Genomic DNA, 17,768 nt, shown 5'->3' with positions numbered 1-17,768 from the left:
TTTTTTTTTTTTTTTTTTTTTTTTTTTTTTTTTTTTTTTCCCAGTTTGTGTATTTTTATTTATTTATTTACTTATTGAGAATGTGGTGCCTTGCAGGAGTCAGCCAATGTAAAAGGCAGCACTCATTGCCCCGGGCAATTGGAGTTCTGGCTGGTGAGGGGCTTCTGAATTGGGCCCTAAATTAAGTCCATGAAGACAATGTTTTGTGTTTCCCTCTGGTGACTTGGCTGATTGGTCCCTTTGTGGGGGTCTGGCTGATTTTTTCTTATTTTTTGGTCCACGTGGCTGGTGCTAAATGAGATGTTTGGGGATGATAAGCAGCTGTGCGTGTCTTACCCCTCTAAAAGGCTTCCTTGTTTCTGACGCAGGGGTGGCAGAAGAAGGGGCACTGCAGATGGTTGATGTTGCTGCTCTGCTTCTTCCCCGCAGTTTTTTTTTTTTTTTCTTTTTTTTCCTTTGTAAAGGGTAGTGCTGGGGATGTCAGCTGAGTCTGCTCCATGGCCCTAATTCAGCCGAGCGCTTTAAAAGATGCTTAATCTTAAATATGCCGTGTTCCCAAGGCAGCTGGTGTTGAGTGAGTGCTGAGAACGTGTGGAAGCACACACCAAAGTAGGGCTGAATCATGGGGACTGCCTGTTGAATCATGGAGAAGGTGACAGTCACCTAGCCAGGTGCTGGGGCAACTCGAAGTGAGAAAGGTTAGTGCGTGGCGACCTCCCTCTCCCTGTCCTGGCACCTTCTGCTGGCATTTAACTCTCTGCAAAGAGAGTTAAATGTAAAATAGCCGTGCTGTGGCAGGAGGGGATTTTTACAGCTGCTTGGGATGAGCATAAATAATTCAAGTGCAGCACAGGGGAGAGGTGCCCCCTTGGCTTGTCTTGCTGTTTGGGACACCACAAAAAAGTGGTTTGGGGCCAGATCCTGCCATCAGCACCTGAACATGGGAGGCACCCCCCAGGTGTCTGGTGTGGGAGCTGAGCACAGGATCATGCCCTGCTGAGCACAGGATCATGCCCTGCACATGTGACCCATGGGATGCTCGAGGTGGGGATGTCCGGAGTTAGCAGGCAGGGGTACAGATGTGGCAGTGATGCTGTGCTTGGTTATAAACCTTCCAGCTCAGGTGGAAGAAGGGAACTTTAAGGGAAAAGTGCTTTTGATTTCAGGGGTTTGATCTAGTCCTCGGTGAAGTCCATGGCAGGTTTTTGCTTTAAGTCTATCTCTGAGTCTTTAGGCTGCATTTATGCACAGGGCAGCTAAGAGTGGGATGAGTACCTTAGCCAGACATCCGTGTGCTTGCTTCTCATCTGTCTCTCTTTTTTTTTTTTTTTTTAGTCCTAATACTGCAGGGCTTTTCACTGTAAACAAGTTAGTTGCTCTAATTAGGTTTATTTTACTTTCTGTCATCTTATCTCGCTGCTATTTATCTCCATGCGTATCCTGGACTCCGCTGTGTGCCGGGTTGGGAGGAGGAGAAAATGGCCTAGTGAAACAGGTCTGTCTCCATCAGCCTCAAAGTGCGAGGCATTTGGCACCAGGGCAGGAGAGAGCAGTGCAGGGACCTGCTCAGTTACAGAGGCCTGTCACCACCTCGTGTAATCCCTTTTTGACCATGTGTCTGCAGAGAGTTGAATTTCCATCCTTCTTTCCTTTCAGGATGCCAAATCTGGACCCTCCCCACTGCGATGATTCTTCTGCTTTCCCATTTTTGCATGTTTTCCCTCCATGGTTAATTGTTTATTTTCCGTGCTAGTGCCCAAATGATACAGGTGCAATAAAATACCCTGCTTGACAGAGCAGAAAGATCAGCTCTACAGAGTGGCTGGGGCAGGAGGGCTGGAGGGGCCTCCAGGGCTTATGCAGACCATCTCTAACCCTAGAGCAAGAATAACTGGACCAAGACCTCCCTCTGGAAAGATCAGGGGAGCCCTGTGCCCTTCCCACAGTCTATTCCACTTCCTCACCAAATTCATTGTTAGTGATTTTCTTTCATGTGCCCAAACCAAATGCCTCCTCCTGTAGTTTAAACCTAAGCCTTCCTGTTCTATTCACCAGGAACATGGAAAACAGATTATTCTCTACCTCTAGTCAGCTGCTTGTTACATATTTGTATTTTTTGAACATTTCTGGTTCTCTGGATTAGGTGAAATTTGTTTCTTCCACCTTATAGTATATCTACACCAACACAGCGCTGTTCAAAGCGGTGATGTGCCCCTAATCAAATCCTGTGGGGCATTCAACGCGAAGGAGAAATTGTCACTTGATATAAATGAAAACGTGGGGCGAGGGGAGCGCTCAAATAAATAAATAAATAAATGAAAGGACAGGAATTTGGAAGAAGTGATCCTTAAAAGGTTTCCAACTGGTACTTTGTCTGAGAAGAGAGACAGGCTCTTTCTCCGGGAGGTGAAAGCTGCTCCTTGATGTGTTCAATAGCCCTTCTGAACGAGCCTCCGTTCGCATTGTGCCGATGCTTGGGGGGTGTAAATATTGTGGCAGGCTGCCACTAGCAATCCTGCATGAAGTATGGTTTTATTTAGGGACCTCTGCCTGTAGGAGCAGGCTTTCTTCTCAGGCACGGCTTTAGTCGTGGGCATCGTTGTGTTAAATGAAACGGGAGATTTGCAGCATTGCCTGTGAGCTGGCTTTTGGGGGAAGCTGGAGACCGCATTGATCGCCCTGGGTTGCCTGCGTGCTGTTGGAGGTGGTCGCTGAGCTTTGGAAAAGCTCACCTGCATTAAGGCAAAGACTGCACATCCAGACTTCTAGACCTGGCAGAAAGCATTGTTGACTTGAGCTGAGCTGTAAAACGTAGAGGTTATGTGTTGAGATTTGCAGTATGTCTCCTGAGGAGACTGAGCCCAGCGTTTACTGGGGCTGGGATCCATTGGGACGTGCATATCTCCAGGCTAGCAGGGAAAGGAGCACAGTATTGGGTCAGAACCCCAGTGAAGGGTGAGTCCTTTAAAAAGGAATGCAGTGGAAGAGAATGCTTTAGGGTGGTCTGGGGATCAACTTGATTCCTGTTTACCCTGACTGCTGGGTGGTGACTGGTCTCATACTGTGTCCCGTGGGTCACAAGGTGCCTTCATGGGTCACCTAAGAGGGCGGGGGGGAGAGCCTGATTCAAGATTGGTCTTGAGGTGGTCGGCTTTCCTGCATCCTAGGCCTAATCCCACAGAGCTGAGTTCACCCTGCTCTGTATGCAGGGGTAGTGCTGTTTGGCTCCTTGAGTTTGCAAGCGGATTTCTAAAATCTTACAAGGTGCTGTTCCAGCACAGGGACCCTCCCCAGGGCTGGTGGTGTGGTGCAAGTTTAGGTTGTCTCGCTTCAGCCCTGCAAGCTGCCCTGTGCAGGTTTCTCTCAGCTAGCTGTAAAGGAGGTTCTAGGTAAAAGAAATCCCACCAGCATGTCTAGGGTTGAGCTCTGGAAATGAAATCTAGGGGCTCTTTACCAAGGGCATGGGACCATGCTGGCAGCCCCACCGCAGATGCAGCAAGGCTGTTATGCTCATCACCCTCACCGAGAGGTGGGACCTTCAAGTCACTGAAAGCAGTGGGGTTGGTGCTTCTCCTCCCTTCAGGACCCAGCAGTATGTTGGTGTAAAGTGATGGACATAAATTATCCAGATAGGAAGTTTCAAGGATGTAGGATCTCTTTTGCATCCTCTGTTCCAGCAGCCTACCATTTTTATGTGAGGCCCTATTAACCAAGCACCTGTTGGAGGGGGAAAGTGAGTTTTTCAGGAGTAAGTCCAAGGGAGAACCCAAGGGTGCTGGGTTTGTGTGTGTGTGTGTGGACCTCTCCCTGCAGGGGCTTATTCCAAAGGAAAGAAAAACAGTGAAGCGCACAAGGGACAAGAAATGTAAAATGGTGTGAGAAAGCCAACGCCAGCGCTTATTCAAAGAGCCGATATTGATAGAGATGACAAGGCAGCATGTTTGAGATAAAGATGCAGCTAAGACTGACAGCCATGGGAAGAAGCAAATAAAAGAGATTCTTTTTTTATATTGGCTGGCTTTTCCTGCCTGTGAATTAAAAGTCTGGATGTGAATTAAATACCAGGGGAATGGGAGCTGCGTGGGGGAAGCATCGGATCGGTTCGAACCACCACTGTGCAAACACAATGAACAAGGGATCTGCAACCAGGGGCTTTTTTCCCCCTCCCTCTTTCAGTTGCATTTTGTAATCCCTTTCCTTCTGTTCCTGCCTGATGTAGTGTCACCTTGAGCATCTTTTGCTGTAGTTTCCCGTCTCCTGGTTTACTTGTAGTCCTTGATTTGAGACACATGTTTCTTTGGATGGATGGAAATCAGCGAAAGGCAGCATGTGGTGCTTGTTTGGTGGTGGTGGTGGCAGGCAGGTCGGCATGCTGCTGTTAACAGTATGGCTGGGGACTCTGTTTGAAGTGTTAATTAGCAGCAATTAATAAGAAGAGAAAAATTAATACCCTATGTCAGCTTTCTTTGCTAGTTAGTTGTATCAGCTCAGGCTCAGGGCTATCTTGGAGCTTGTGTTTGCACAGTTTGGTCTTGTATGGTGTTGGGAGGATACTCAAGTGCCCTCCTACCACGAGCTATGAACTAGTTATTCCCAAAATAAGAAGATAAACCATAGCCTCGGGCAGATCCAGTTTTCTTGGAACGTGGATACTCTCGGTGAGACATCTCAAAACCAGAGAGTTGTCCATAGCTTAAAGAAAAAATATATTAAAGTAGAATTAAACAAAAAAGAATGTCTATGACATTGCTAAATTTGGCTGAGACTCTGCATCACCCCCTTTTAATCAAGCTCAGATGTGGCTGCTGAGGATCTATCCCACCCATGCTGCAACCACTAGGGCAGGTTCCTGCTCCTTTTCCCACCCATTTCCCACTTCTGATGGGGAAATTCCCAGAAGCGGGGGAGTAGTCCCTTCTCATGGGTCTGGCGGCAGATTTGGGGCTTGACTGTGTAAGAAACAGCAAATACTGTCTCAATGGACACCTTCAGCTTTCTGAAAGTTCCTAACTTTGCCCTGTCAGCATCATCGGAACGGTACAAGGTTTAACTATGCTATCAAACAGCTTATCTTTCTTCTGGGTATTTGTACTGGTACCCCAGAGTTCTGTTTAAGATGATTGATCTGTTGTGTTTAAATTGATCTCTCTCTGTTCTTTATTTTATTTGTTTCTTTTTATAATAGACCTAGATTACCTTCCATCACTGTCTGGTCCTAGGCAAAAATGAAAACTGCCTAATCCGCCCAAGGTTTAGCTTCTGCTGACAGTTCCCTCCTCTCGCATTTAACAAGCTTGATGTAAAATCCTGATACTTAACCAATTTATTATTAATGATATTTACGGAAGTATTCTCTACTGAAGGAGAAGTGATTTTTGACTTTCAGTAGACTGATTGCTTCTTGTTTCATGGTTAATTGAAAGTTAATATACACTGGGGATGAATGATATATATGTTCTGAGGATAGCTGCACTCAAAATACTCATAGTATATAAAACACTTAATTCATTAGCAAGTCTCATGTCAACAAAGAATAAAGATAAAGTGCTGTAGTGGCCATTGCAATGGGGAAGTGATCATTATTATTTATGGTGTGCTCCAAGTATACTAAGCACTTTGCAAAGAGACCAGCAAATATATTGCACTGAATAGGTTTACAATCTCCCCCCCCCCCCCCCCTTGTTTTTTTTTCATTAGTAGGTTCCTTTAGGGTGAGGCACACAAATCACTGATGGAAATCTAACTTTGCCCAAACCACCTTCCTTGGTAATCTGCATCTATCAGTGATGCTTTGTTTAGCATGTGTGGCTTTAGTGTGGTTTAATTGCGGTCACAATACTGTTGTGATCACTCCAGCAGGCAATTAATGGGAGTTACACTTACACTTCACATGCTCCTCATTTTTGTCAGTTCCTGCTGTAACTGCTCATACATGTCATTTTTTCCCTAACATTTTTCATTGGAACAGCCTTAAAAACTGGGAATGAAAAATCAACAACAAACCACTCTTGTTCTATTTTATAACCACTGTATCTGGTCTTCCTGAATATGCTTCCTGTGTAGTAAAAGTTGGAAAAAATCCCATAATATTTTTACACTCTTACTACCTCCTGCTTTGCCTGGCCTCTGGCAGTAAACTATTTTCTTAGTTTTAGTCATGCTTCTTGCAGACATTTGGTGTTGGTGCTGCCAGCATAGTCCTCACTTTCATGCAGGTATTGGAGGCATCCACTAATAAGCAGCACCCGTCCTCCACATCCTATATTCTGGACACACACCTTGCTTACCATCTGTCTTCACTTTAGCATATCTTGTGTGAATAGCTGGTTCCTTCTGTGCCCATAACCCACACTCTTGGTTTCTCTTTTTCAGCCCTCCTTTGACACTTTGTAATTCATCACCGTCTTGGTGAGTTTTACTGAAAAGCTCACTTTGGAGTTCTTTTTTTTTATCTACTCCTAAAGGTGTATCTCTGGGTATTGCTTGTCTGGTGGCTTGCTCTTGCTGGAAATACAGTTCTCATTTAGTCTGGTATCTGATTCAAGATCTAGTCAGTCTGTATTTCCTTTCTCATATCATTTTTCATCTCTTTGTGTTTTTATCCTGTTATATTCTTACTATGTTCATTTCTTTTGCAAGAATCTCTTCTGCCAACATGACCCAAACTACACTTGAGTTAATATTTTCTACCTTGGGTGGTACTAATTGGTGCAGTTCCCTTAGATCAGCCTACATTAAAAACCAGTTGTGGCTAGCACTATTTCATTCTGGTATCTGTGTAAACCATGTTAAACTTCATTTTATAGAGTTTTTCCAGTCTCTCTCAAGTATTGTCCCTTCATTATTTGCTCTGCTTTTTTAGTGCAAATCTCCCCCTTCAGAAATTTGAATATTTATGAAATGAGATATAGATCACTCTGTGTTAGCCATCAAAAAAGGTTGGAAGCCATGGGCTTGACTTGCTGGGGGAGGGCTGAACTGGCATAGCTTGGGTGACTTCTTTTTGTCCAAGGATTGTGTCACATTATGGGCTTGTCCTTTTCTCTGAGTTGGCAACACTGATCTGGACTGAACTTTGAGAGGTGAATCTTTATGTTGAATATTGTGGATGTTGCTTATTACCACACTGTCATCTCTGTTGTTATTGTAGTTATTTTTGCTTCTAAGGGGAAGTGTCCTCTGCTGTGGCTCCTCATCCAGCCTCCACCTTGGAAGAGGGAGCTGAGGACTGAACGGTTATGATTAGCACAGAATAACTTGAAACCTGTTAGGAAAGGCTGCCTGCATCCGCTGATGTAGGCAAAACAAATCACCCATTGTTTCTTATTTATTTAGTTTGTGCTCTAGGAACTCCCTGCTGCAGGATGAATTAGGAAGGGAAGGACTCTTCCTCTGAACCATGGACACAAGGGCGTCCTTCAATGCCGACATGCAAGAGACCCAGCATCTCTCCCCAGAGAAGGGTCAGAGCCCAGCCAACGGTGACCAGGAGCAGTTTGATTCAGGTGAGCTCTCCTCCACCATCAGGGGTTATCTACATGGTCACTGACCACCGATAGGGGCGAGGGCAGTCGTGTTACCAGGGGACCATTACAGGTAGTTGTATGGCTTGATGGCCTTTTTTGAGTCTTGGGGGTTGGACAAGACTGTGTGTCCAATATTGAGGAGTGCTAAAGTGGATCCCTGGCTGATGGGTTGGGAAGTTTCAGCTTTTCTGCTACTTGATCTTTTCTACAGTACATATCAGCTACTCTGATTTTAAATAAAAAGCAGAGGAAGACCTTTCCCAGGACACCGTATTGTGTTTTTCCTGTCCTTACATACAAATAGGTGCCACCACCAGTGGTGAATCATTGATCCAACACTCCTCAAAAGCAGTGGTAGCAGTGGTGGGGTGAAAGTTTTAAAACTCTGCATGCTTTGCCTTCAGCGCCATTTGCATCTGTTCTCTCAGGTGGTGCTGTCTTGTGCTTCGCTGGTAGCGCTGTGCTCAAGTCAAGCTCCAAAGCTCTGCCTTTGGTCCACTTCTCACTGTTTCTCCCTTAGCATCCCAGAAATTTGGGGGAGTGTGTTAAGATTCATCCCACGTGAAAGAAATAGGACACTCTTAATGTTAGTTCAGGTAAGAACATAAGTACCACATTGGGCTCCCTATAGACATGAAAGAGAGCTCCACTTCCCTAGGGTGACACATAGAGATGACTGCTGAGCATCATTTGGAGTTGAGATGCCTTAAGACACTTAAAAAAATAAATAAAAAATCTAGTCATCGCCAGTGAAGAGAGAGATGTAGCTCCAGAAAGCAAGTCATCCTGTTTTAACATCAGTACATCAGTACTGGGTTGCCTTTTGGTTGAGGCACCATCTTGAGCTGTCTGCTTTTTCACCAGCGAGGGTAAAAAAAAAACACAAAAAACTAACCCTGGCTGGAGCAGAGGGGAACATCTTGATCCTGTTTGCCTGCGTGAGGTGGATCCCTGTCTCAAGGTGGGATTCATGTTCCTTAATTCAGACATTTCCAGAGAGGACACCTGCAGCCTTATCTTGTCACCTCCAGACCCATTTATATCCATGTGAAAGAAGTGGGATCCCCTAGGGTGAGATGCAGTTGGCCAACTATAGACGTTGGTTTTGGAATGACAGGATCTGGCCCCTGGATCTCTTTGAGGTTAAGGGTCTTGGTGACACTCCCATGACCATTCAGGAGGTTTGTTGCTGATCAGGATTTCCCCCCCGCAGGCCCCAAACCCTCATCTGGTATGTTAATTGCTAAATCATGTTGCCTTTCAGTTCTTTGTGAGTGACCAAAGTCACAAATGCATCTGTGTGCCTGTAAATAAGATGGCTTAACAATTTTACCACAAACTCTTTAAATTTCCAAAATTGTTCTCCTTCAGGTAAGCCTGGGAAAAATATGTGCTTCTGGAGCCACAGGTTTGGGGTCTTTTATTCCCTTTACATCCTGTAGCCAGACGTCCTGGGAGGCTGATAACAGCTGGAATAGTTGCATTTTTATCATGTCAATGCATGGAGGACCACAGAGCACTTTAAAGCCATTGAGAGTCTCAGAGATAATGACTGGTTGATTTTATTTGCCATCCTAGGCTTGTTTACACATCACCGTATTGTAGGCTAGCCAGCCTTGACTCTCATTAAAAAAGAGCACTGGGCCTAAGCACCAATAATTGGAAAGGGAGCTGATACGTAAAATAGGCCTAATGCCAAATTTGTCATCTTGTGGGGATCTCTCCAGCAGAGCCAGGACTTTTGTTGTTGGAGCGTGTGACTTGGGAATGGACGAACAGATAATCACTTTCGATAATTACTTGATAATTGATTTCTTGATAATTGATTACTTGATAATTGATTACTTGATAATTGATATTACTTGATATTACTTGATAATTGATAATTATCAAGTATCTTGATACTTGATATCAAGATATCAAGATATCAAGATATCAAGATATCAAGATATCAAGTATCTTGATAATTGATAATTATCAAGTATCAAGATAATTATCAATTACTTGATAATTGATATTACTTGATATTACTTGATAATTGATTACTTGATAATTGATTACTTGATTTCGATAATTACTTAATGGATGCCATTGTTGTCGTCACATGTTAGGAAGGCCTTTGCCTTTCTGTGTCTGCCTTTTAACTGGGGATCTCCAGAAACTTGAGATAGGTTGGTGAAGGCTGTCCTGTGCTCCTCATCGGTAAGGGTGTTGTGATGGGTGAGGAGACTTGTGTACAGTCCCATTAATACACACGTGGATGGGATTAGGAGTGTAACCCCATGTCCCTTGGGCTTCTCTGACCCCTGGGCCATGCTATGACCCCCTGCCAGATTTCTAAAAGGCAACAGAATCTATTAAACAAATATAAAAAAAAAAATAAAAAGAAGCTTATAGTCCCTTCACAATCTTGTGTGGTAAAATGAGGGAAAATAAAACGCTGATGAATTCTCTGACATTATTTTTACAAACCTTGTAAAAGTAATTTCCTGATAAAGTCTGCAGATAAAACACTGTAGAGGAGTCAGACTGGAGATGTGTTGGAGAGAAATGGATTGATGGAGAGGGAAGGCTGCAGCTCTCATCACTGGGGGAATAGCACTGCCAGGGCCTGAGCCTCTCTCTTTGGGTTTAGAAAAGAGAGATCTGGCTGATTTTGAAAACAGATGCTGTTGTGAGTTTTGCTGGACTGCATGTAAATGAACCTGCTGGTGAGGCTGCAGGAGCAGCAGGGCGAGTGATGCTCTGTGTTGGCACGTGGCAGAGTAGGTCATGGGTGATAAGATTGTAAAAGGACTTGTTGCATCCATAACTAGCATCTGTAACTCTAACGTAATTAACTTACTGTTGCCAAATTCTGGAGAAGATTTTGTCGCCCTGGAGACATTGCTCCCTGCATGGGCTGAAGATATATATAATGAACTGCTTAAAAATACTGCTTCCAGTGCTCTTTGGTAATTACCCCTTCCATAAGAATATTTAGGAAGGATGGAGAAAAGGAGAAACTTGTATGGACTCACCCAGAAGATTAGAACAAAAAGAAGGAATGAAAACTGAGAACATACAGAGAGCATCATAGCCTGATCAAAGTCTCATGCTTTGAAAAAAGAAATAGCTGAGCAGGAGAGTGAGCCCTGGGCTGAGCTGGAGATGTCCTCAGGGGATGTCCTTGCAGTTTCTGAGCAGCCCATCCTAGTACCACAGGCTCAGATGGATGCAAAAGCAGGGAGCAACCAGGCAGAGGGGATGTGCTTTTAGGAGATGGGCTTTTAGCTTTTTGCCTTTGCTTTTCCACATCAGATATAGTAATACAGACTTCATAGACTTCTAGTGGAACTGGGATTTGTGGTGCTCAGGGTAGAAAGTTGCTTAAACACAGAAGTAATTTTAAGGCTTTGGATAACCGTATCTGCTAACTATCTACTCATGGACTTGCATACTTTTTTGTAGAGTCCTAGCCTTTGAAATCTTTGAACCTGGCTCTTCTCTAAAACATTAACTCCACAGGGTTGCAGACTTTAAGGCTGAAAGATTTCTCTGATCGTTGAAGTTGCCTGCCTGCATGTTATAGATGAGAGCAAGTCTTAGCAATTTTTGCACCAAGTTCATACCTCGTGGCTAAGCTGTGACTTGTCTTTCAGCCAAGAATGAACAGACCCCTCATTTTGGGTCAAGTATCTCAGATAGGGACAGTTTCTCTGCCTGGAGGTTTTTGCAACGATTGCACTACACAAAACAAAGCCCATCCCTTATTCTACATCGAATTTGTCTGCTTTTAGATTGTTATCGTGGGGTTGGGCTCTTTCTTGTCCAGCTGAGTTGAAAAGTCATCTGGTAGCCACCTTATCATGGGAGTAAATGTTGATTTACATCTCCATACTTAAGCAGGTTAATTGAGTTTGCAGTAAGGAGTCAGACCTTGGGCTTGATGCAGCAGAGTGCAGTGTTTAAGGGTGATGATGGCTCAGCACTCCTCTTTGAACTCCCAGACAAATCTTTTACCCTCTGCCAGCTCTGACTCAAAACCCCTCCTCTGATACATTTTTTTCCCCTTGCATATATGTCTGGCTCCATGGGCAGCAAATAAAACCTATTTCTTCCCCTTTTAATGAAGAGAGATTCCTATTGCACAATATAATTTTCTAGTCCTGAAAACAGGAGACCTGTAGCAATAATTGCAATAAATTAATCCTGCTGTTTTCTTCATAAAACTGTCTGGGGAGGTTTCTTAATTCAGTTTGTCATGAGTCACTTTAATTACATCATGACCATGCTGATGAATGTTTGGGCAGGTAAGGGTCTCACAGAGTTTGCCTGATAAATGCTTATTGCGAAGGGCTCATTGCTAGACTGTAAATATTTTTGCTCTGGGGACGAAACTGGCTTTGTGAGATTGCCTGGGAACAAAATGAAAACAATCAGATTTGGCTGATTTTCTGTAAGTGAAGGAAGATTTATTTTTAATTATTGCTGTGTGTTTTGGTGATGGTTTGAGGCCCCAGCTCTGCTCTGCTCGGTGTGGATGTACAAAAAGAAAGAGCAGTAAAGTCAGCTCCTTTGCTATGGGGAAGGATCATGTGTGGGGCAATGCTGTGGATGGGGGAGGAATGATGCAGAACCCCAAATCTGAAATGGGACAAGGAGAAATGCAGGGAGCAGTTTCATGAGTGGTGCAGGAGGTTTAGGGGGAAAGCAGCTGTAACCCTGGTGGAATGGTCCCATGGGTGTCTTGGCTGATGTATTGGGACAGAGGGAGGCTGAGCAAGGACAGATAGGGTGGCAGCACCAAAATTGGGTCTCTGCAGCCCCAAGGGTCAGGGTGTTTGCTCTGCGGGCTGCTCAGCAAACAGAAGCAAGTAATATCACCAGGGTGCTGATGTAATTCACAGTCCTGGGGATCCCAAGACTGGGGCATTGCACCCTAGAGATAGTGGACAGGCAGCCAGCTCCCTTGTGGCAAAGGCACAAGTCTGTGTTACAATACGGTGAGGTTGTTCCCCTGCGGCAGTGAAAGCAGAGTCACTTCTGGTCTCACAGTGGTGGCTGCTGAAGTCCCCAAATCTGCTGAAAGTGTAATCAGAGCCGGTCAAACTGGCTAAACACAGATCTTTAAACAAGCTTTCTGTGTTCCCTTGTGTTGATGTTTAGATCGGTTGCTATTCTCACCCTGAACTCTCTGACATAACTTTTGCCTTCTTTGGCTGTGTTCTAGGCTGCTTTCCTTTCTTTCTATTTTTTCTTTTCTTCTTTTTTTTTTTTTTTTTTTTTTATTTTGAGCAGATGAGGGCTCCAGCATTGAGGATGCAGACTTCAACTGGGATGAGTTCCTGGAAGAAACAGGAGCCAGTGCTGCTCCCCACACCTCCTTCAAACACGTACGTGCTTCGGCTGCGCTTCACGAGCATTGGGCCTGTTCCCTCTTCTGGTTTTCGGGGGGTTCCTGGACAACTGAAGTGGGATCTGACCATTTGGGGCAGGATTTGGCCCTCTGAGGATGTGACAGCCTGCATGGGAACAAGGCTGAGTGCTGCTTGGTGTCTGTGCAGCTCCTGGCCATCCGACTGGTGTTTGGTGACATCAGTTTGCCTGCACTGCCTGCAGTCACAACTCAGGGCACTGTGTCATCTGCCCTGGGGTCAGATTGGTCATTGATGAAGGCTTATGTTGCTCTATAATATTCATGTTTTCATAATGTTTATAATGTACTCAGTTTTTTTTTCCATTCCTGTCTTTCTCCTTTCCTTTTTTAATTTATGGCTATTCATGCCAACTCATAGAGATTGATCTCACAAGAGTGTTTTACTTCTCTGAAGGTGACCTCTCAGTGCATGATTTCCTGACTAGCAGGGTCACTCAGCATCACAGTCCAGCATGGCCTAGAGGAAGCCATCTCGCAGCCTCCTTCCTGGAAATGCTCCCTCAGGAGTGTGGGAGCCAAACGCTTGGGTAGATAACCCTCCAGGGTGCACATGGCTTGTGCAGATATGAAGGAGTCCTGGATATGCCCTGGTACTTACAGCATGGTCTGTGCCTCTGATCCATGTTAGCAGAAGTAATATCCAAAGTCTGCAATTTTGACTGCTGGAGAAGACTGGAGCATGCTTTGAAGAAGGAGTCTTCAAGCAGAGCCCATCACAGTCAAAGATCTTGTTGTATGGGACCAATTTCTCCATCTACATCCAGTTGTCTAAGCTCTTCTGTTCAGCCCACCTGTGCGCTGTTCATAGCCTGCCTTTATGCAAGGATGTGGACAGAACTGAAACTGATGTACGGGTTCATCATAGTCAAAGGAATGCATGAATGCTCTGGAGGATGTGGGCATCTTAAGCAGGAAGACAGGGCTTTTAGCTGTGATGCTCTCAGCTGGCTTAAACTGAGTCTGGTTGCTGGCAGAGACTTTTTTTTTTTTTGAGAGCTGTGTCATCGTGCTGCAGTGAGAAGGAAGTTCCCCGAAGAATCTGTTGCTACTTCAGAATTAGTTTCTATTTTGATAACTGCCTTCACGTCACTAAGTTACCTTTTTCTTCAGGTGCCTTCTTGATTTGTTTTGAGGAAGTAAGGAGCAGCAGTGATGAAAAGCCTCTTCTCCTGTCTACATCTGAAAAAAAAATCATACAATCCTCCATTACCTATTTTGTTTCCATTTTAACAGCAGTAGAGTATTGCAGGATGAAGGACTGTAATTTTCTATACTGGAGAATTACAGGACGATGGTGAAGTTTTATTGTAGTTTTTCTTTGGTTCAGTAGCTGTCTGGAAAGAGCATCTTGTCCCACCATTCTGGTCTGGGCTTTAATTCAAATACTGGATCCAGGTGGAAGTTCTGTGCTTCATGAAGACCTTATAGATTTCTTTAGTTGTGTGGAGATGCTTGTCTCATCCTGCTGATCCTGCACCTAGGACTGTTGATGTGATACAAATTAGTGCTGAGAATTGTCCTTAATGTCTATGCTTCACAGTCTGGAACTTCATCCTCCAAAAAATTGGGTTGTCCAGGAATTGGAAGGCCCTCAGAGAAGATTAGATTATCTGTTTTGTCCCGAGTTTGTGTGATTTCCATTCACAAGTCTCTTGCCTCAAGTATACTGCCTTGGTCCTTACTCATGGTGAGAGCAAGGAGAGAAACCACAGATGATCATGTATCCTGGATTATTCTTGAGGACCCTGAGCATCACAAGAAATAAGATCCTGTCTTATGACTAAAGTAGTAAATGTCACAGATTTTCCTCAGTTTTAGATGATCTCCAGAGGTCCCTTCCAACCTCAGCTGTTCTGACTCAGACAGTAATGCTGATGGAAGTGCCTGTACAACTAAAGGCATGTGGAGTGTTATAACCTGCAAATAATGTATGGCTTTGGCTGGCCACCACTCGTGTCATAAACTGGAGTGGGGCAAGCGAGGGAGTGCTAGATGTTCCAGAGGAGCTTTTTTTAAATTCTGCAGCTTGGGAAGCTGAAGTATGAGTCTGCAGGTGGCTATATAAACTGTAATATATTTATCTCTGTGAGCAGAAGAGGCATTTTAACCTGTCATGTAAATGAGAACTAAATCAGAGACAGGCTTAAACCAGATTTTAAAATCTCTCTAGTTTCAGTAGGAGATAATGTACTTAGAGACCTTTAAGAATCCATCCTTAAGCATCTCATAGGGAGTCACAGGCTCCATTTTGGAAGGACTTCTGAAGACAAAGCTGGCATCTGAACCAGTGGACCGGCATCTACCTCTTCTGTACCAACAGCAGCGGGAGACACCCCACTGGCCCTTGGAAGATTGGCTGTGATGTGCCCATAGAAGTCCCTGCAGTGTCCCAGAAGAGATGCAGTGGCACCTTCAGTGTCCTTGGGCAGGTTAATAGTGACCAGTCACTGCTGAGATGAATGGAATTGACCTCTCCATCAGATGGCAGGACAGTGACGCCAAGCCCTTTGCTTCTTTCAGCTGTGGATCCTACCTTTACCAGGGTGCTGGGAGAATGAATTGGTTATGCTTTGAGATGGTGGGGATGGATTTAGTGGAAATGCTCTCCTTGGTCTGCTTGGCACAGCATTCAGCCTTTGATGCTTCTCAGACCTGAAGAGGTGCCTCAGTGTGGTTATATGACTAATTCTTATAGCTGGACCTAACTCCCAGAAGTGCTCGGTGCCTGCCTGTTGTACCTCACATGCATTGTGTGATATGTCTGATGGAGCTGTGGGGTGGGAAATGGAACCTCGCTAGGGTGACCCACCTTTCTCCCAAGCATTAGAAAGACTGATCATGCTAAGACAACTACCAGCCCTCTCTCAGATGTGATGCACCTGAGGCTGCTACTGCTGGTGGGCCCCTTTGGAGTATGTGGGACCTTGCATGATGGGGTACATACTAGTGAAGTAGGAGTGATCCTTCCCAGACTGGGAAGGAGGTGGTTGTATTAAGGAGTCCAATCAACTGATGTCCTATCCCAGATCTGTTCTTTAGTGGCAGTGTTGTCTTACTTAGTCAGACAGGGAGTCTTCCTGTAAAGAAGGAAAAGTAACACCATGCCTTTCTCATTCTGTAAGGTTGAAATCAGCCTTCAAAGCAGTTTCCAACCAGGGATGAAATTAGAAGTGGCCAACAAGAGCAATCCGGACACATACTGGGTGGCTACGATCATTACAACATGTGGACAGCTCTTGCTGCTTCGTTACTGCGGCTATGGAGATGACCGCAGGGCGGATTTCTGGTGTGACGTAATGACAGCAGACCTTCACCCCGTTGGCTGGTGTACGCAGAATAATAAGGTCCTGATGCCTCCGGATGGTGAGTTTTGTGTGTTTTGGTAGAGCCGTGCTGACGGTTAGTCTCCAGACTTCCAGTCAACATGGAACAAGTGCTCCGGGTGCTTGTTGGGTGGTGTTGGGGTGGTGTTTAGTGATGCAACACCAACAAATGGTGTTGGGTGATGGAATTCCACTGAAATTGTACGGCACTTCATGGCTGTGTCTTCATAGGTCAGTGGGTGATTCAATTTGCCAGTCAGTTGCCAGGTGAGGAGTTGTTGCCACGCTGGTAAGAACAGAAGAAGCTTCTGGATGAGGTTGTCTTAACAAAGAAATGCACTGCTAAATTGCCAAGCCATGACTTTCAGTGAGAGCAAAAAAATTGTCCTGTCCTTGCAGAAAGGAAGGACCAAATTCAGAGTGAGGATAAACTAGAATTAACAAGATATTTGGGTGTAACCAAAATCAGAAGTTGGCTGTGCACTCAAATATTTTGCCCTGGAAGTTTAAAACCTTCTATTGCCAGATTCTTGCAGCTTTTAATTCCGATGGTAGATACACATCAATAAAGATAGCAAAATTTGGTCATCGTAAAGTGAAGGTGTGTCCTGATTCTCTGCTCTTTGGTGCACAAAAGCTGAATTCAAGAGCTGTAAATCCCATGTGGAACAGTTTTTTAATAATACATTTGATCCTCAATGCTTAAGAAAAATAATGTGGTGGGTTTATTTGTTTGTACATTTTTGCTGTGGACAGCAACAGAACAGCTGTGCATTCTTAGCACTACGTAGCTCCAAGCAGAGGCATTCTTGCCGTCGTTGCTCATATGTATTCCCTCTGCACATCCAGTTTATTCTGGGCTAGGGGAAGAAGAGATGAATGTTTAGCCTCCGGCTTGTGAATGTGTTTGAGAAAAGTCTCGTTTAAGAATTCTGTCTGCTGAAGTCATTCTTCTACTTGCTGTTCACACGACCGTTGAAAAAGTGTAAGTGCCATTTGTGTGTCATGCCTGACTTCTGGTGTAGCTGTTGCCTCAGTTCCTCTGGAAGTGAGCTGTAGTCTGTGGATTAGAGCAGAAACAGGCTCATTCCTGCCTTGCATATGCTGAACTCTGAGCTAAACTGTGATCTTTTTTATCGGATCTGACTGCCTTTTGAATAAACAGAAAATTGATTGCTTAAAAAACAACAGCAACAACAACAAAAAACCTTAAATATGTCTGAGAAATCTGTTGGCTTAGGAATAAGTCAAATGATGTAAGAGGGGTTAATTTTTTAATTTTATTAGTGTCTCAAACTGCCTTTTATTATGTGGATTATAATCAATGTTACCAGAAGGGTGTACAATGCCATAAACTAAATCTCAAAATGCCAGGGTCAAGGGGTAAAAGATTTTATCGACTGTTGTAATAGAAAATAATGATTGTTTCATAACTGGAGGCATACTGCTTTTCATGGAAATGTTAGTCTGCTCTTTGGGTTGTGGCTACTTCATGTAAAC

General features: G+C 44.3%; 1 protein-coding gene across 1 annotated transcript in view; it reads left to right on the top strand.

The window, feature by feature from the left end:
• Window positions 1-17,768, top strand: part of SFMBT2 (Scm like with four mbt domains 2) — a 113,135-nt gene that overhangs the window by 5,268 nt on the left and 90,099 nt on the right. Inside the window, exons 2-4 of the mRNA XM_035335241.1 lie at window positions 7,336-7,505; window positions 12,807-12,901; window positions 16,068-16,308. Coding sequence (XP_035191132.1) covers window positions 7,400-7,505; window positions 12,807-12,901; window positions 16,068-16,308 — 442 coding nt within the window. The 5' untranslated portion in view covers window positions 7,336-7,399. The remainder of the gene's footprint in view (window positions 1-7,335; window positions 7,506-12,806; window positions 12,902-16,067; window positions 16,309-17,768) is intronic.

This window comes from Oxyura jamaicensis, chromosome 1, assembly GCF_011077185.1.
Source record: "Oxyura jamaicensis isolate SHBP4307 breed ruddy duck chromosome 1, BPBGC_Ojam_1.0, whole genome shotgun sequence".
In the NCBI taxonomy this organism is placed as follows: Eukaryota; Metazoa; Chordata; class Aves; order Anseriformes; family Anatidae; genus Oxyura; species Oxyura jamaicensis.
The sequence above is the reverse complement of the archived record's forward strand: the minus strand, read 5'-3'. Positions and strand labels throughout refer to the sequence as shown.